At 46.6% G+C, this 19,723-nt stretch overlaps 1 protein-coding gene across 1 annotated transcript in view; it reads left to right on the top strand.

Moving 5' to 3' along the window:
- The window catches only part of LOC139387560 (uncharacterized), a 59,952-nt gene extending 40,487 nt beyond the window's left edge, over positions 1–19,465 (top strand). Inside the window, exons 43-69 of the mRNA XM_071133885.1 lie at positions 80–445; positions 1,787–1,903; positions 2,159–2,273; positions 3,089–3,243; positions 8,695–8,832; positions 9,290–9,452; positions 9,692–9,807; positions 10,177–10,323; positions 10,481–10,594; positions 10,845–10,970; positions 11,190–11,348; positions 11,493–11,651; positions 11,875–12,037; positions 12,254–12,447; positions 12,569–12,661; positions 12,873–13,077; positions 13,355–13,542; positions 13,687–13,784; positions 13,983–14,173; positions 14,460–14,665; positions 14,780–14,942; positions 16,269–16,378; positions 16,490–16,615; positions 17,207–17,374; positions 17,640–17,713; positions 19,145–19,254; positions 19,409–19,465. Of these exons, the coding sequence (XP_070989986.1) occupies positions 80–445; positions 1,787–1,903; positions 2,159–2,273; positions 3,089–3,243; positions 8,695–8,832; positions 9,290–9,452; positions 9,692–9,807; positions 10,177–10,323; positions 10,481–10,594; positions 10,845–10,970; positions 11,190–11,348; positions 11,493–11,651; positions 11,875–12,037; positions 12,254–12,447; positions 12,569–12,661; positions 12,873–13,077; positions 13,355–13,542; positions 13,687–13,784; positions 13,983–14,173; positions 14,460–14,665; positions 14,780–14,942; positions 16,269–16,378; positions 16,490–16,615; positions 17,207–17,374; positions 17,640–17,713; positions 19,145–19,254; positions 19,409–19,419 (3,975 nt within the window). The 3' untranslated portion in view covers positions 19,420–19,465. The remainder of the gene's footprint in view (positions 1–79; positions 446–1,786; positions 1,904–2,158; positions 2,274–3,088; positions 3,244–8,694; positions 8,833–9,289; positions 9,453–9,691; positions 9,808–10,176; positions 10,324–10,480; positions 10,595–10,844; positions 10,971–11,189; positions 11,349–11,492; positions 11,652–11,874; positions 12,038–12,253; positions 12,448–12,568; positions 12,662–12,872; positions 13,078–13,354; positions 13,543–13,686; positions 13,785–13,982; positions 14,174–14,459; positions 14,666–14,779; positions 14,943–16,268; positions 16,379–16,489; positions 16,616–17,206; positions 17,375–17,639; positions 17,714–19,144; positions 19,255–19,408) is intronic.
- Positions 19,466–19,723: the final 258 nt, after the last annotated feature.

Below are 19,723 nucleotides of genomic sequence, written 5' to 3'. Positions count from 1 at the left end.
TTACTGAATATCCATGCCTGAAGAAAGCCATGCAGTTAAATCACAAAATCACACTCCTATCCACCTTTTATTTCCCCAGGGTCTTGACCTCCCCTCCCAGGTCCACCTGAATGGCTCTGTGGGAACAGATGACCACAACATCTGGGTGGCCATTTTGGATGCCAGTGTGGAGGGGCAACAGAGGGGTTCCCTGAGGCTGACCGCAGGGGCCAGGTCTGGGCTGAGGCTAGAGGGACACCTCATTCACAACCTCACGGCCCTTGAGGGGATACCGGGCCAGAGTAGGATAGTGGTGACCGGTAGTGGTAGGGCAGACTCACAGGGCTACGAAACAGAGGTGGAGCTACAGCTGGGGGAATGTGCTGTGAGAGGCTCAGCGACAGTGATGACAAGGGACAACCTGAAGGGGGCAGTGGTGTACCACAACAACTGCACTGCACTACAGGTACCGGCACATTTTGATGAAAGTATTCTATTCTATCCACTACCAACACCTTTGACACTGTCTCGCACTGGGTACTGATTTCCCCTAAGCACAGAATTAGGATCATCTTCCCGTCCCTATGTCGTAACCTGAACTATTTGGGTGAAAAGTGCGAAACTGAACTTAGATCAGCTCTTAGGTGCAACTTAATCATACACTGCTATGTTAATAACTACTAACTCTTCATCCATTTTCAACCAATGTTTGATTTGCCGGTCTATAATGTTATATACCAAATATTTTATAGGAATGGGGTAGTCCAGTTAAGATGAAAGTTTCTTGGTCCTTGGTCATCACCCAGACACTCCTAGACACCCATGTCTCCATGGCGATGGATGAAAAGAAACTACAGGCTTTGATGGCACTGAAAACAACAAAGGTAGGCTACTGTTTTTTCCATACATTTCATAATTACAAACAGTGTTTCGAACGGCCTCTTCCGAACAATGCATGCTCATTGACTGATAAACATAGAGATGAATGAATACATTTCAAGTACTGTGTCTACCTCTGTTTGTGTCTGCCAGGGTTGGCAGGAAGCATCAGCCCATCTCAACCACTCTGTGCCCCTGCTAGAAAGGGTGGGTCTCCCCGCCAATTCTGCCATGACGACCCGCTCAGAGAGCCATGGCAACGGCTCCTACCACGGGCTCCTCCACTGCATCGTGGGAGGCCAACAGGTCACCTGATTAACAGCAGCTGTTTAGAGAGGAAACCACAGAATTAAACACTTATTTAGGGCCCTGTGCTTTGCGCAATCGTGTGACATATCAATATTTTATCCTGCATTTGAAGCCTTATCCAAAAATGCGAATTCCACCCCAAAAATATAGCAATTGTCTGAGGATGGTACTGGACCAAAAGGGAACAGTTAGATGAAAAAGCTTGAAATAAAGGTTCAAATCCAGGCATGGCACATCACTGCGCAAAATGCAGGGCCCTAAGTATGATGTTGTATCTCTATGGAGAAAACTGCCCTGTTGTAAACTAGGGGGTGAGCGGGGTGCATCCCAATAGTCTAAAGTCGCTTCCTTTCCTAGACTCCTCTCCTTCATCTGCACTGGTCTGTAAACACATTGCATCTTCTTCTTTTTTATACCACAGCGTACATCAGGGAAAGAATGCAAAAGAAGCAATTTTACACTATTGAGATGTACCCTAAGATGCGTCCTTCTTTGCAGTCATCATGAATGTAATAGTGAATGCAATATCATGATTATCCACCATATTCATTTTATCCAATTTCACGTGTCTTTAGTATGTGTATATGTCCGTATTTATGGTAAACACTTTTATTTTTAGTTCATTGAGGAGATGACCGTAGAGAGGAGTCAAGGGATGGTGAGGGTGAAGAGCATTGTCAATCACACGATGGAACTTCTGAAGAACTGGGGACTGCCAGAGAACAACAGTATCCAGGTTAGAGACGTCAGACTGCTGATCCAAGCCAAACCAACCTGAGCCGAGCTGTACTGGGTTGACCATAGTTGCTGGAACCAGGCTGGAAAGGACAATGTGAAAAAAACAAACAATATCCAAGCCAGCACAGTACGGTTCAGGTTGGCATGATAATGTGAAAAGCGGGTTTAGATTCCTTGGCTTATATATCGATCTGTTTCTCTACTATATCTTATTAGATAAGTATTCAGTATGATGCCTTTGCTGTGCCTCCAGCTAGAGCTTGGTTCTGGGCAGGTGAGGAACCTGACCATTCAGTCCCAATTTGGAGCTCAGCTAGCAGGACTGGGGCTTCAGCTGAAGGACAGTCCATTGGCTACTGAACTGAGAGGCAACCTGTGGCACAGTTGGCTTTGGCTTGAAGAGAGAGGTTTTCCACAGACGATGGAGGTAAAGAGCTATGCCCAGTCTGAATATCTTTGGCGATATCTTCAGTGAATTGAGTGCGTTTGGCTGTGTGGGTGTTCCTGCAGTACATTTCAATTATCTTCTACTTTACTGATTAGGGGTGAGTTTCCCGAAAACAAACAATGAACTTCATGCTTAATGATTTTCGGGAAACTTGGCCCTGAAAACAAGTGCAGATGAAGGAAAGAAGACAAGGATCCTTGGTCTGATGATCTATCCTTGGTGTAATCCAACCCGCTTTCTCTTGCTCCCCACCCCACCGTCTTTCCTCCCCTTCCCTCTGCCCTTTTCCTCTCCTCCTCCTCCTCCCTCTCTCCCAGGCCCTATGCTCCACACACAGGGTGCTGTCTCAGCTGAGGTCCAGGGCTCACCTCTCCGTGGATGGTCACAGGCTGCTGGGCTCTGGCCTGAACATCAGTTTAGCCGATGGACATCTAGCCATGCTGCTCTCTCTGACCCCTCCCTCATCACCGCGTACAGACTTGCCATATAGTCTGGACACCGCCCTGACCGCCCAATTCACAGGTTAGCACACTAACCCAGCTAACGTCACGGAATGACAGAAAGTGGCCCTATTTGTAACGTGCGCTATCGGTCAAACGTGTCCTATGAATAACGTTCTGTCTTAACCAATCTGTGACATGTCTGGAATCTCCTTGAAGTTCAGTATGCACACAGTTATGCCTTTTCTCCACTAGCCTACTTCTCCTTAGTGCCCTAATTCATTCCCCTCCATAGGGCCCATGAGGAGTGTGTCAGTGGACCTGCACTCTAAGGGGAGACGGGTGCGTGTTGTTGGGGATGTGAGGGGCTGGAGAACCTATGGAGGGTCCAGGGAGGCCAGAGCCACAATACAACACAGCTTACAGGGTCAGACCAGCCCTATTCTACAGGTAGGCTGGCTGACACACACACACACACAAAATGCTTCCCTAACAGACGTACTGGTAAGGTAGACTGACGTGTGTGTGTGTGTGTGTGTGTGTGTGTGTGTGTGTGTGTGTGTGTGTGTGTGTGTGTGTGTGTGTGTGTGTGTGTGTGTGTGTGTGTGTGTGTGTGTGTGTGTGTGTGTGTGTGTGTGTAGGTGGAGGCCTGGGGAAGACTGACTGACTCTCAGCTCAGGTGCTCTGTAGCTGTGAACCCTGAGCTCAGCTCCTCTGTGGCCCTCATCATTCAGGGCCATCATCTACCAGACAGGTATGATGACACACACACACACACGGACACACAAACACAAAGCAACATGCGCTTGGTTGATGTTTGTGCTCGTGTCTAGTAAGGAGCTGATGGTGAAGGTGGTCCAGAATATCCCACAGTTGCTGCTCTATCTGCCCACTCAACTCAACGCCAGATCTCAGGTGTGTGGTACTGTGTGTGTGTGTGTGTGTGTGTGTGTGTGTGTGTGTGTGTGTGTGTGTGTGTTCTTTAATTCTCACACCTGCTGCTGCCATTTTCACCGCCGTCATGCTAGCTAGAGAGAGATTGCGTTTAGACAGTTCTGTGGTGCAACTCCAGCTAAAATCGAAACATTTCTGTAAGGCATACGCTCAGAAATAAGGGTTTGATCAAAGAGGAAACTGTAAAAGAGTTGGTTCTTTCGGAGTGTGTCTCGACTCCCCGCTGCACATTGTAGATGGTTGACATTTGTTTGCAAGGATGAGACCTCTTCATCAGAAACCATGTCATGTTGATTTCACCAGCGACCGTTTTAATGATTTAAATAGAGTTGAGGGGTCCTCAGCAGAAATCCTTTACTCAAGGAAGACACTTGTCCATTGAGATGTCCTGCTGGCGCATCAGGAAATGGAATGGTAAGATTTTGCCATTTTTATCATTGTTAAGAACGTCTGATAAATGACTAAAATGTCAATGTAAAATTCTTAATAGTATTTGGAAATAATCCTCATTGAGTGTTGTTGATGGTAGGAGGCTGTTGTAGACCTAATCTTCTTCTTTTGTTTTTTAGATGAAAAGCACATATGTTGGATGCTACACTTGAAGTCCCAGAAATGACTGTTTGCCTATGACCTGACCCCCTTGTACGATCCATTTGTATGATCATCTGGACAGAGCAATTTGTATAGAGGTCCAGTTCAAATGCTTATCCTAAGCAATCCAACCCATTTGTTTAGCAGTTGCTCAAATGACACCTGTTGGCAGGCTATTGTTACTTGATGTGAGTGCCTACTCTGAATGGATGGCCCTTTGACCCCAGCCCAGGCATCAGCAGGGAGATGGATGCTCTTACAACAGAGCAAGACTGGAATGATTCCACATACTGGTTGTACTAGGCAGTCTACTTTATTCATTAAGACATGGTGTCATAATTATATTTGGAGGAAAAAAACGGTGATTTGATGTATACAAACACAGAAATAAGGGTTGACATAATCTATATACAGTAGAACAACGTTAACGTACAGTATTCACATGTATTTCTTTGCTCTTTCAAGCCTGCTTTGGCAAATGTCTGCCGGAGAGCCACAGCTACACCAGGCTGGACAAGTGTTGCAGACAGCTTGTTAGTACCCACATTAGGGTGAAGCTAGCATAGCTAGGAGAGTACCGCTTGTACAGTCAAAACCCCTGTGAGCAGCGCGATTTATGTTGAATACACCGATGCATCAGGCTGTAAAATCAGTAATGGGAAACTGCGTATATGGAGTGTGGAAGTTGGCGTTGCGAAAATAGTGGCAGGATCACCACAAGTGTGTGTACGAAAAGCGAATCAGCTAATTGGGCAGATTTGTTGCCACTGAAGACCGTTTTGCGTGACTGACTGGGCTGCACGACAAGTCGATAAACCGGTGTGAATGACTGAGCTCGTGCCGACCTGAGCTTCCCACTGGGCAGGTGTATCACGGTGTCGCTGGCGGTAACATGATCTAACATGGCAACCAGAGCACTGCTGTTCTATGGATGTGCCTGCCGACCTGAGGTGTTTCCCACTGGGCAACTTTATCACGGACTTGCCGTTGGTAACATTAGCTAACATGGCAACGAGAGCACTGGTGTTGCTTAGAGGTTCTTCCTATTGGGCAGCTTTATCACGGTGTCGCCGTTGGTAAATAAAATGTATTCCCCCCACCCAGTATTTTATTTCAAGTAGAATAGCAGCCTACACAGGAAATAAATAACATTGATAACCATCTAGAGGTCACCTTGATAGTCTACTCAATGGGGAGGGCATGAACAGACACAACACCGAGACACAGTGTCCTTCGCTCCCGCTTGCCAATAACTGTTGTTCCGCAACGGGGTGGAAATGAGATACCTAGTGTATCCAATATCAGGGTGACAGTCACAGTAAGCACACGCATACAAGCATCATTACTTTTAATAACAAATAAATAATAGTCTGTTTAGTTTTGTGAAAATGTACAATTATTTGTAACAATGAAATACGACTGACTCATCCTCTGGCTTGAAAACAGAAGTGCAAAATAACTCGTAGTTGCATAGCAAAAAACAAACCACTCAATCAAAACTGTCCAACCAATAACGGAGCGCTGATGTTAGACCCATCGCTGTTGATCAACCCACTTCTTTCGACACGCCCACTTTGAGACACACTCCAAGCATGCACTTATCCATACTTGTCATTTCATAAAGTAGGCTCAACTGTTGACTTATTTATACTCGTGTGTGTGTGTGTGTCCTAGTGTTATTTAGTGATAATTTATAGGGTGCGGCATGAATTTATTTTAGAGGGGGAATGAAGTACATGAGAATGGACGGGGAGGATGGGGGTGGGTCCAGAGGGGGCTGGTTGGGATCATTTTTCATTTTTCAAACACCTGAAACAGCTTTTTGCCGCAATCCAGACTCATAATCATTGTGCCTAATTTTATGTAAAAAATCTGTCTATTTTCAGCATAGGTTATCTAAGCATACCTCTTGACCTGTTAAATTGTCATTTTAAATAACAATGCACATTGATTCTTTAAGAACTTTTATGCCTTAGGCATTTAGTACAACTGCCACAATGGTATATAGTATCATAACCCAAGAATTAAAGCCATTTTTGTATTTTCTAAAGTCTAGTAACCTTGCTGGCAGGCATGCCAGCTGAGATAGTTAGATAAACTACTCTAAGATCAGACTCATTAGCTGAGATTGCACCAATTAGATGCCAGTAGCAATCACACCTACCATATTTGGCGGTCCATTGAAGCTGGCCGGTTCTGCTCACACATCCTGCTGGTGCTTGTTGCTACTGCTAGTATGCGTTTGCTTCTTTAGCTCCCACTACCAACCCAGACTCCACCTGTTAGGTTCTGTTTTCCTGCTGGGGGATTGGTATAGCTTACCGTACTCACTGCTTGTAGGTCATTTTATATATTGACGCTTTGCTTGGGCAGTGAGCTACCCCGAAGGAGCAGAGCCTATATTGCCAAGACTTGCATGATTCATTCTTTAATAAATGGTTCAACATATTTATACGTGGTGTCTCCTGTCTTAACTTGGCTTGGTAGTTGGTTATGAGGTTGCGATATTGGGAACCTATAAAGCCGGCGAGATAAAGCCAAGTTCATAAAATTGCTAGGTGGCTAGTATTACAGAGAAACAACAAAACATTTTCATTTTATTTTTTCATCATCAAGGAATCAATAGGCTACATAGCTCGATCAAAATACTGTACCTCCTGCGAGTCCTGCTCATCACCAGCAGATACAATTCAATCAAGTGCTGTGTGTGCCACTCGATACCTACTCTCTGATATTGTCTGCACGCACTACAGTATCTAGCGTCCTGCTTAGCAAACACTATATATACAAAAGTATGTGGACACCCCTTCAAATGAGTGGATTCGGCTATTTCAGGCACACCCGTTGCTGACATAAAATCGAGCACTCAGCCATGCAATCTCCATAGACAAACATTAACAATAGAATGGCATTACTGTAGAGCTTAGTGACTTTCAACATTGCAAACCTCAAACCTCATAGGATGCCACCTTTCCAACAAGTCAGTTGATTCATATTTCTGCCCTGCTAGAGCTGCCCAGGTCAACTGTAAGTGCTGTTATTGTGAAGTGGAAATGTCTAGGAGCAACAATGGCTCAGCCACGAAGTGGTAGGCCACACAAGCTCACAGAACGGGACCGCTGAGTGCGTAGCGTGTAAAAATAATCTGTTTTCGCTTGCAACACTCCCCACCGAGATCCAAACTGCCTCTGGAAACAATGTCAGCACAAGAACTGTTCGTTGGGAGCTTAATGAAATGGATTTCCATGGCCAAGCAGCCACACACAAGCCTAAGATCACTATGCGCAATGCCAAGCTTCGGCTGGGGTAGTGTAAAGCTCTCCGCCATTTGACTCTGGAGCAGTGGAAACGCATTCTCTGGAGTAAGGAATCACGCTTCACCATCTGGCAGTCTGACAGACAAATCTGGGTTTGGCGGATGCCAGGAGAACGCTACCTGCCCCAATGCATAGTGTTAACTGTAAAGTTTGGTGGACAATAAATAATGTTCTGGGTCTATTTTTCATGGTTCGGGCTAGGCCCCTTCCAGCGAAGGGAAATCTTAACGCTACAGCATACAATAACAATCGAGACAATTCTGTGCTTTCAACTTTGTAGCAACAGTTTGGGGAAGGCCCTTTCCTGTTTCAGTATAAAAATGCCTCTTTGCATAAAGTGAAGTCCATACAGAAATGGTTTGTCGAGATCAGTGTGGAAGAACTTGACTGGCCTGCACAGAGCCCTGACCTCAACCCCATCGAACACCTTTGGTATGAATTGGAACGTCGACTGTGACCAAGGCCTAATCGCAAATCAGTACCCGACCTCACTAATGCTCTTGTGGCTGAATGGAAGCAAGTCCCCACAACAATGTTCCAGCATCTAGTGGAAAGCCTTCCCAGAAGAGAGGCTGTTATAGCAGCAAAGGGGGGACCAACTCCATATTAATGCCCATGATTTTGGAATGAGATGTACGACAAGCAGGTGTCCACATACTCTTGGTAATGTCGTGTATCTTTGCTCCTCAGTGCACTTTGGAAGGAACCACTTACTAGGGGGAATAGGGGGGTTAGGGTAAGGGTTTAGGGTAGAAAAGTCCCAAGGAATCTGGATAGCACTGTCCTTAAACACTTGGGATCCTGCAAATGTTTAGTAACAATATGATACAGCACACGCTGGCTCGTGGGTGGGTTGGTCTGGGAGGAGGGTGTGTGTGTGTGTGTGTGTGGCAACGCACTGCCTTTGGTGCACAGCACGTTGGCCGTTCCTGCTGGGACTTGTAGCATAGCGTGTCGCGGGCGGCATGGAAGGCCCGCGGGGCCTTGTGTTTGACAAATGTGGCTTAGTCTAACAGAGTTCTCCTGTTTCTGTGTTCAGTTGAATCAGTCAGGCTCCAGTGTCAGGGGGATGGTGGAGGTGCAGTCGGGCAAGAGGAAGCTGTGGGCTCTGGGGGAGCTGGCTGTCACTGAGGGCGGCTACCGTCAAGCCCTGGAGCTTAACCAAACCTACCCACAGGTAGGCAATCATTCACTGTACTAGCGGTCTCCTAGTTATGAGTTCACTCACTAAACACATTGGCCACTAAACACATTGGCCAAGTCCAAAAACAAACCTATTCGGTGCTATATAGGTGTAAGCTTTTTTTGTTGGAAGACTAGGTTCCTTCAGATATCTAGTTCCTTCAGATCCGCAAACAATGTAATTACACAGTGAAATATTTCAAAATGATAAAGTTATGTATTCTGAATAAGCGTTCCTACCGTGCCACCATCACAGCTGTCGTACTAATACTTTGCAATGTACTTATTACCAGGGTCGAGGTCAGTTTTTATTTCAATTCAGTCAATTCAGGAGGTTAAACTGAAATTCAAATTTACCTCAGTGTAAATGGGACAGACGAAATTGGAATCGGAATTTCAGTTTAATTCCTCAATTGATACGTTTTTGACCATGCGATTGGTTGTGTTGTTAGCTGAAGCCCCTGCCCAGGAACATTGCAGTGAGGATGTCGTACGAGGCAAGGAACTGGAGCCACCAGCTGCAGCATTGGGCTGTGTGGGGCAGTCAGGAGTTCAACATGGCCGGCCTCTACTCTGCCCCTCCAGGACTGCAGCAGGGAGACCGCACACTCAAAGGTACTACACACTATGGGCCAGTTTCCCAGACATGTATAACCAGCTCATAATGCCTTATAACCATGTTATAACAATACTTGACTAAATACCAGCCATTTTGAGTCTGTTGGAATATACATATAAATAATAACATCATGCCTCATTATAAGACATCATCTAGGCTCCTATATACTTATAAGAACTTAGAAAACATTATACCTGCGCTCTTTACCTTACGTGACGTGTTTCCTTGTCCTCAGTTCAGATTGCGTCTGTGCGTCACGGGTGCAGTCTGGATGTGGCGTTAGAGCGTTCCCTCCACGGTAGACTGGGCAGTGTTGTGCTGGGCTGGAACAGACAAGGAAGACAGGAGGAGGTGAGACTGGTTGCACTACCGAGCTATGAGCTGAGAGTCAACCATGTATTGGGATCGTTGGAATGAATCAATGTGTAAATGAATGAATAAATACTGGACGAATGAGTGAGTGAGCGAATGAGTGAAAGAGTATACTGTTTGATCCCCAGTAGGGTTTTTTTCAAGCTGCAGGAGAACCCTCCGACTGGGACTCTTGAAATAACAGGGCATTTTTGGAAAGCTTTGGGAATTCTGCAACCTTAATCCCCAGAGAGGATGCCCGAAGGAGACAATCACATCCTAAGTGCCTGTGTAGGATGATTGTAGTACTTTTGTTTTGTCTTTCTGGAATGTGCTACTGTGGACCTGATGGTGTCTGTGTTTGTTCAGGTTCGAGCTATCTCCTTGTGGAGGGGTCAGGGGGAGAGTAGTGAGACAACATTGGAGCTGAGACAGCCATTCACCCTAACACTCTCCCAACTCTACCTCCACACGATCTCACGTGCCTCGGCCACGGAGCAAAGAAGCAACCATCAGGTACCGGCAAGATACACACGTGCACACACCACACACACGCATCAATTTCATTGATTTATGACGCGCGCGTGTGTGTGTCTCTCTCTTTCTTTTCTCTCTCTCTCTCTCTCTCTCTCTCTCTCTCTCTCTCTCTCTCTCTCTCTCTCTGCGAGCTCAGACCCATGTCTCCTGGGACAGTGGCTCTCCTGTGAATGTTTCCCTCACCCTCAGCCAGCAGTGGCTGGACAGCTCCAGCAGGGGGCAGGCCTGTGCCCGCTTCTCTCCCGCGCAGGTACAACCATAGACATACAATATCATGTCCTATTTAAGTCCGTGGGTACAAATTCCCACTCTAGTACCCATCTATTGTTGACGGTTCCCGCGGGTTAATAAAGGTGAAACAGGGATGCATTTCCCAAAACGCTAAGATTGGTAGGCAGTGGACGAACAACAATCGACTTTAAGAGGATCTTAATGCTACATCTTTTTCAAACCTTTCCTCTGGAGCTCACCTGGAGTGTGTGCGCGTGTGTGACCTACAGGAAGTGGTCCCTTCCCTGGTGGCTGTTGAGGGATGTGTCTCAATGGCCAAGGAAGGGAACTCCTACTCCCAGAATGCTGAGCTGAAGTGGGGCGACAAGAGCCTCAGGCAAAGCATGAACTACCAGGTACTGAATTCAGGTCATTATTGTAAAAGATCACGTGTTCTCCGTCACTTTCCCGGTTAAAATAAAGGCACGCCATTTATTTTTATCAGGTGATCAGTGCCCGAGAAATCGCTAATCTGGATCACATGGTTATCTGGGACGCAAATCATCGATGCCTCATGTTCCATTGAAAGGGTTAATGGTGTAGTCTATAGAGTGTGTGTTGTGTGTTTCTGCCAGTGGAGTGCCACAGGACTACACACCCTCCAGCTGGAGGCTGGAGCAGAGAACGTGTCTCCCGCCCCCTGTCCCTCACACACCCTGCTGGCCCAGTTCCACACCAACCTCAGAGACAGGATGGAGCACCACATACAGGTGGGCCTCTGTCCCCCGCAACTGGTGAGTATGTCATCGTGTTAGGTTATCGTCGACCTAACTTCATTATTATACTGTTATACAGAGACAGAGTAAGCACTTAGTACAACCAGTCAGCTTTGTGTGTGTGTGTGTGTGTGTATCTGTGTGTGTCTATCTATATGTCAGTCTCTTGGCTGGTCTGGGTACCACAGAGTGAACATAGGGACAGAGCTGCTGTACACCAAGACCCGTCTCTCTCTGGCGGGACAGCCACACTGCAGCCTCACCCTGGCTCTCACCAACTCCTCTACCGCACACAGCACCAACATATCACTGGTAACTGAGGTGAGCACTGCCATCATTGCAATAAATGTACATTATGGGCATTGTATGTCTATTATACGGTAATATGCATGACTGTACTATAGCAAGGGCATGGGGCAAGGTCATGTGTTCATACCATTGGAGGTTATAGCCATCTGTGTCTGCACCGTGTAAAGTGTTTACCTTTTTGCCTGTGTGTGTGTGTGTGTGTGTCTGTCCGTCTATCCGCCTGTCTGTGCTGTAGTCTAAGGTGGGTAACTGGAGTGTGAAGGTAGGGGGCAGTGCCCTCTCCTCCCTGCTGGGTCCTGGGCTTCAGATCCACGTCAGACTCGACCGCAGTGAGCAGGTGTGGCTGAGGGGGGCGCTAGAGGGACGCTGTCTACATGCCACAGCTGGATATGGAAACGGTATATATAGTAGGCTTGAAGATTGAGGACAAAATAAGTTGTGGCTGGTAATATAGGGCTTGCCCGTTGCATAGCTTTCATCTCAATAGATCATGTCATGATCTAAGATTTTACTTTACTTTGGTGTTCATAATTGTGTCTTTGGTGTGTGTGTGTGTGTGTGTGTGTGTGTGTGTGTGTGTGTGTGTGTGTGTGTGTGTGTGTGTGTGTGTGTAGGTATAGGACCAGATCAGGACCTCACAGTGGCACTGTGTCTGGAGGGTCGACGGAAGTTAGGCCTAACCCTTGAAGTACTGAGACGAGAGGACGGGACTCTGCTTGAGTCACTCACGTCCGTCTCCGTGGGCACAGCCAATCAGAGCCTGTGGTTACGGGCCAGGGGATGTGCAGAGAGCCTATTGGCAGTGGAGGTAAGATATTTACACCCAATAGAAAGCGACCGTTGATCTGTCTCATGAAAACACGAGACATCCCGTCAGACTTCCTGAAACCAGTTTCTTGATTATCCCACTATTTCAATGCCATCTCCAGGCTCAGGTCCACCATTTGGGCTCTCAGATGAGAAGGAAGATCTTGGAGAGAGTGCAGACGTTACAGCACCTCCTGACAGAATTCGGGCAGCAGGTTTGCTTTGGAAATTCATTTACCTCCGTGGTATATGACTTACTTGAATACTTAAATACACAGTCCCTTACTTAAATGCCCTAATGGTATTATTAAGTAGCTCAGGAAAAGAGCATCTGTCAAAATCAAATGTTAATACTCCATAGATTAATCCACAAATGTTTCTTAACAGCTTTCTGACAATTATGCCCTGTAATCCTCCTGCTACTAGTCTAAGGACATTGAATTGCTTCAGGAGCTGAGCGGCGCAGCCTTACGTTTTACCCAGAGAACAGAGGCCCTGCTGGGGCAGAGAGAGGGAGGAGCGTGGGGCTCTTGGAGGGCCAGCCGACTACGCCACGCTCTGACTCACAGTCTGCCACGCCTCCTCCTCCTATTACAGCACGCCTCTCAGCTTGGACAGCATGAGCTCAGGAGTGAGTGACCTTTGACCTATTGTTAGGAGTCTAACCCTGTCATAAACGTATCTTTACCTAACCACTAGGGTTTATGTTATCAGTCTGGTAATGTCACTCTTGTTTATGAAGTTTATGGAGGTTCAGTGTCTCTGAGTGAGTGAGTGAGTGAGTGAGTGAGTGAGTGAGTGAGTGAGTGAGTGAGTGAATGAGTGTTTGTGTCTGTGTGTGTGCATAAGCGTGTACAGTACATACCTACACCTTCTAACTTTGCCACCTCCATTATCTCCATTCCCAGGACCACTGTCCACTATAGCCGGGGCGTACCATGATGTGACAGGCCAGAAGGTAGACTCTGTATGGAGGGAGGCTGTGTCCATGTGGACTGACAGACTGGTGGAGCTCCTACCCCCCCTACTGGAGAACCCTCATCTTAGACCAGTAGCCCAGTTCACCCTCACTACCGTCAGCACTATCCTGGATGTGGTGAGTTTATGGTGGAGAGAGACACCATACTAGATAAGGGGGAATAATCGATTGGTATGGCAGCCATTTTGGAGAAAATTGTGTGGTTGTAGGAGTAATGAAGGAGTGTATTTCTGGCAATTTACGCTTGCATATTTGTACCAGGTGAGCCATCAGACTGGCCACTGGGCAGAGTTGAGGTTGGCAGTAGCCTTGGCGGGGGTCAGAAGACGATTGGCCTCTGTGTACAAACTCTCCGCAAGGTATGAACTCTACCCAAGCTTCTATTTCTGTTTGTTTAACTGTATTATTTTTGTATTCAATTAAAGAATACCCTTAAACATTTCCTGGACTGGGTTTATCATGTACTTGTGCTACACGGAACATGACTGTTGCATGTTTCTGTTGAGACAGGCAGAAGACACAGAAAGTATCTCTTTCATTCTATTCTACTCCCCTAGTGACTGCTCTGTGTCCGTAACTATACCCCTGCCCCTGGCGCGGGCCCCTTGGTCCAGGATGGAGAAGTTCGGGGTGGTAGAGGTCCTTCTGGAGGAGTGGCTCCTCAGGCCCTTGCAGGCCCTCACCTCCCTCAGGCCCACCGCCGAGCTCTACCGCCTGAAACGGAAGATCACGGACAGCCCCTTCTGCCGTGAGTTAGGCCGCCATTTTGAATAGGGATTGGAGCCGTGGGCTCTTTCTCAATGTATATTCCCATGCATTCTCTCGCCTCATCTTCTTGCCAACCTTGGACCTTCTCCTGCAATAGCGTTGAGAAAGAGATGAGGAGACGGACGCGAGGGATTGAAGAAAGATTAGTTGAGAATTTGTGTATTTATTGGGTCGCTGTTTTAATACCTCTAAAATGCATCATTGGTCTCATCCATCCTTTGTGATATTGGCTGATCCCTCTCTCCGTCCCTCCCTCCTTCCACCAGATGAAGCTCTGTTGGTGGCCAACCAGTTTGTGGTGTCGTTCGACGGCCACCTATATGAGCTGCCAGGCCCGTGTCCAGTCATCCTAGCCCACGATATCACTCAGGATGACTCCTTCACTGTGCTGCTAGGTTCAGACTCCAGATCACAGCACACTCTGTTGGTGCGGATGAATAACAGCACTGTTGCCATCCACCACAATGGAGAGGTACAGTACTTTAAAATAAACTGTTTTTACACTGTTCTCTATACAGTATTTCAAATAATTACATTTTTGAAAGGATGATTTGATAAAACATGTATTATTTTTCTATTATTGCAGGTGAAATTAAATTGTCATGTCACACAGACATCCTACAGTGATAATGGACTGGTCATCAGGAAAGAGGGGAATGTTGTCGAGGTGTCCAATCAGAATGGAGCGCGGGTGTCATGTGACCCATCGCTCGACCTGTGCAGCCTGACTCTGGATGGCTGGCTACATGGTATGACCGTGATTCAAATTCAAAAGAAGACATTTGCGCACCATTAACCTTTTGTTACGTACGCCTCTAGGAAGAGGGAACGCAAAACCCCGCTACAACTCAACTCCCTGTGGAGTGAAAGAGGTATGGGACTGTAGGTGCGAGTAAGGATGACAGAAGGCAGAGAATTGACCGTTTACTAGGAATTTATTCCGTCACGCGGTAATGTTGGGGAAAAGGGGCTGAACAGAACCAAAGCAAGGAAAGTAAATGTCAAAGCCCCCTCTCGTATCTAACCTGCCTACCCACTACTTACCTAACCTACCCTCTCCTACCTTACCTGCCTACCCACTACTTACCTAACCTACCCTCTCCTACCTTACCTGCCTACCCACTACTTACCTAACCTACCCTCTCCTACCTTATCTGCCTACCCACTACTTACCTAACCTACCCTCTCCTACCTTACCTGCCTACCCACTACTTACCTAACCTACCCTCTCCTACCTTATCTGCCTACCCACTACTTACCTAACCTACCCTCTCCTACCTTACCTGCCTACCCACTACTTACCTAACCTACCCTCTCCTACCTTACCTGCCTACCCACTACTTACCTAACCTACCCTCTCCTACCTTACCTGCCTACCCACTACTTACCTAACCTACCCTCTCCTACCTTACCTGCCTACCCACTACTTACCTAACCTACCCTCTCCTACCTTACCTGCCTACCTTCTACTTACCTAACCTACCCTCTCCTACCTTCCCTGCCTACCCACTACTTACCTAACTAGCACCACCTGATGCACTAACCAAAATACAGGGGTTGGTCCGCCCAGGTCTTACCTAGTGTGCCTAGACAGTGTATATACTACGGGTATATGTATGCCCGCGGGCCTCTTGCCTAAGCACTCCCTAGGTGTCTTCCCCTTCCTCCCTGGGAACAAACGAAACAGAATATTACAAACTTTTTCTCAACAAAAACTGAGAAAAACTAACTCAGGACATTAAAGAAGCTCTGAGCAACAAACTAACGCAGAACTTAACAATCAGCTCTCTCAGCAACAACTAACACAGGGTCAGCTCTCCAATCATCAATGGGGGGCGACCAATCAGCTGCTTGGGGAGAATTTCAGGAAGCCATTTCCTGAAACACACACTCACAAATACACAAACTACAACACAGAAACTGGGGAACGTAACACCTTTTGATAACAATAATGACTGTTTTGGTTTACTGAGAATCCCATGTCATATTTATTCCGGTGTATGGTAGTAGTATTTAGTTCAAGCAGAAGTAATTAGTTGTAAAACGTTGTTCATTGTCTTTGATTGTCTATGCAGGTGTGTCCACTGGTGTCCTAGGGACCAATGACAATGAAGCAGGAAATGACTTCCCTCTTCCTGATGGCTCACAGGCTGACAACATGGCTGACTTTATGCACAGCTGGCAGGTAGGACAAGACACATTTGACACATTATGGCTTTACAGTTATAGCAGCCTACATAAATAATAAAATGTATGAATGTGCTTTTCATTCTCACTCATGTGTTTGTGCTGACAGATCAGTCCTGAGTGTGGCAGTGTACCACAGATAGCAGAGCCCTGTTCTAAGACGACTGCCGATACTCTGAGCTGTGACTTTCTCTTCTCTGCCCGTGACTCTCCGCTGGGCTCCTGCTTCAGAGTGGTGAGGACAGCTTTACACAAACACTTTAATCAGACAGGGTCCGGGTGAAGGTGGGCACTGCTGCCCTGTAGAGGTGGACCTGGTCGTAAAGGCTGTTCAAGTCCTGGGTGGAGTGGTGGGCCAGGTATTTGGTTTTGAGGCACAGTCACAGGAAATACTTGTTTACCCGCTGTTTGGTAGCAGGGTGGAAGTATTTTCGTGGTAGCAAGGTGGAGATAACCACTTGTGCGTTGGGGAAAGTAGAATAAGCTTTTTTAATCACTCCCTTCAGTGCTGTGGCCACCCTTTCTTGCTGTGCTCTCAGGTTGTTTGTGCCTGTGTGTATTATTATGTGGCTGGGTGACCCTAGTTGGTCCTCAGACAGAAGGTCTAGGGTGCGCTGGGTGAACCTAGTTGGTCCTCAGACAGAAGGTCTAGGGCGCGCTGGGTGAACCTAGTTGGTCCTCAGACAGAAGGTCTAGGGCGCACTGGGTGTTTGGACACCAGAGTTTAGACACTGTTTATTTTCTTGTATATATTTCCTGTTTGAGTCTATAAGGAGTACAATCTGTGGCTTGTGAATGTCCTCTGTGGGTGGGGGGGTGTTGTCAGGAGCGGCTATCAGGGTGGCTGACGGGGGTGGGGGGCTGCTCAGATGGGGTGGGATCCCCTGGGCTTGGGGTTCTTCATTTGTCTGTCCTGCTGCGATGTCGACGCTATGGTCAGGGTCTGGGGGTGGACTGTTCTGCTGTGGTGTCGAGACTTTCGTCGGGAGCTGAGGTGGGCTGTTCTGCAGGCTTCTCTGCGGTGGTGGCCACCTCTCTAATGGGTTGTTCTCTGTCACACGCCATCCCACCTCACCCTCTCCTCCAGCACTCTGATCCTTTCATCTAGTGTTCTGTTCTTCTCCTGCTCTTTCTCCTGTTGATGTTTTCTCACCACAGTCCAGAGTGCAGATATGTCTCTCTCCGGGTCTGGTTGAGGGGGTGTTGTTGAGCTGGAGGAATTTTTGTGCTGACTGAAGTGTGTTCACCTCCTGTTCCAGCTCCACCTGCCTTACCCCCAGCTGAGTGAATTTATCCTTCATTTCAATGAGGGGGTAGTACTCTGTGCTGGAAGGTTGACATTCTGCTTGAGGTTGCTCGTCTGTGGGGTTGTTTAATGAAGAGGTCTGGTCTGACACGCTCGGGGTATCTTTCTCAAGAGATCCTGTTGAGCTATCTCTTTGATAATGTGAAAGTCCAGCTGAAAGTGTTTGGGGTTTCCCTGTACCATTACTGTTCCAGATTTGTACACGTTCACATTTTTTGACTCCGAGTCCTCGTTGTCTAGTATCCTGAGTTTCCACCCATCGGAAACACCCGCCCTCTTAACAGATGGGTAGTGTGTTAATATAGTACTGTATATAGTATATAGTGCCATGACAGGGGATGGTCTGTGTGGAAGATGAATTTGCTTATGTTCCAATTTTTATAACAGTCAGCAAAAAGTGTCTCTTGATTTTCCATAAGGAGCTTCATTTTGTACTCTTTTCGTGCCTTATAATATTTTTATTTTTTTACAATTTGAGGGTACTGTATTTGAATTACCTCTAAAAACCAGGAGGCGGCTTCAAAGCTCTCTGCATTTTGTTGGTGTAGACTGTGACTCTTCTGCCATTGTTGGGCTCAAGGGCTTTGACACCTCTCATTTCACACGTCAGTTTATTTTATTTTACCTTTATTTAACTAGGCAAGTCAGTTAAGAACAAATTCTTATTTTCAATGACGGCCAGTGGGTTAACTGCCTGTTCAGGGGCAGAACGACAGATTTGTACCTTGTCAGCTCGGGGGTTTGAACTTGCAACGTTCCGGTTACTAGTCCAACGCTCTAACCACTAGACTACCCTGCCGCCCCATCAGTGCTAATTGAAGTTGTATCTTTTTGTCCTAGCAAGCTTGGTAGCCTTAACGTAGCATTCAGTCCTTATAAAGTAAAACATGTCATTGTAATGTATTTGTCTTGGCTTTTAAAAATGAAAGAAAAACAAATAGCTTCAGATTGAACATTACTTACTCAGTTCCAGGTTGGATGGTGTTTTCAGGTTTCTGTTTGTTTGCCAGAACATTTGCTGTATAGATTTGGAATAATAATCCTTCGTAGTAGGAATGCTTCCAGGTAATTCCGTCCAATTCAGGCTGTAGGTTTGAAGTTTTGATTTGGAGTGAAGGTTACGTTGTATAGGGTAACATCCTGTATATGACCCTGCCGAAGAATCCAAGTTTATATATATTTTAAAACATGCTAAAAAATGCGGGAGCTCATCTGCTCTTTCTCTCTCTCTCTCTCTCTCTCTCTCTCTCTCGCTCTCTCTCTCTCTCTCTCTCTCTCTCTCTCTCTCTCTCTCTCTCTCTCTCTCTCTCTCTCTCTCTCTCTCTCTCTCTCTCTCTCTCTCTCTCTCTCTCTCTCTCTCTCTCTCTCTCTCTCTCTCTCTCTCTCTCTCTCTCTCTCTCTCTCTCTCTCTCTCTCTCAGGTGGACCCAGACCAGTTCTTATCGGTGTGTGAGAGAAGCCATTGTGGCTCTGTCTCGGGCCACTCCGGAGCATCCTGTAAGCTAGCTGCTGCTTTTGTATACCTCTGCCAGAGAAACTACGTCCCCTTAGAGCTCCCTGTCCAATGCAGTAAGTATGACGTACAGCTAACTCCATAGAGTTGCAGTGACGAGGGATTGGAGTAACCTGGCAACCACGGTCTTATGACAATACATAACATACATAATAACCTTATATTGCGAAATGCTATTCTTAGCTTGTGTTTCTTTTCTCTTTTTTTCAGTTCGAGTATGAGGCACTTCCATAATGTTACGATTGAGTTTAGGAATCATTGCACGCGCCATAGAACACCAGAATATGTGTGAGGCTCCACACCTCCGCTTAGGCAACAAAATAATAACAACGGCAGTGGGGCAGACGCCACTGCGGCATCCATCTTTAACAGTACTGCAGTTATGTTTGTTGCTTTTTGTAGGGTGTCCAGAGTGGGTGAAAATGCACTTGTGATGAAATTTCACTTCTTTATGTCATAAAAATGCATTTTACCAAGACAAATATGATTATTCATGTTCTGAATCGTTCAGTGGATTCTTTCTCT

Source organism: Oncorhynchus clarkii, chromosome 28 (assembly GCF_045791955.1).
Source record: "Oncorhynchus clarkii lewisi isolate Uvic-CL-2024 chromosome 28, UVic_Ocla_1.0, whole genome shotgun sequence".
NCBI classification, from domain to species: Eukaryota; Metazoa; Chordata; class Actinopteri; order Salmoniformes; family Salmonidae; genus Oncorhynchus; species Oncorhynchus clarkii.
Note: the sequence above shows the minus strand (reverse complement) of the source record. Positions and strands in the feature narration are given on the sequence as shown.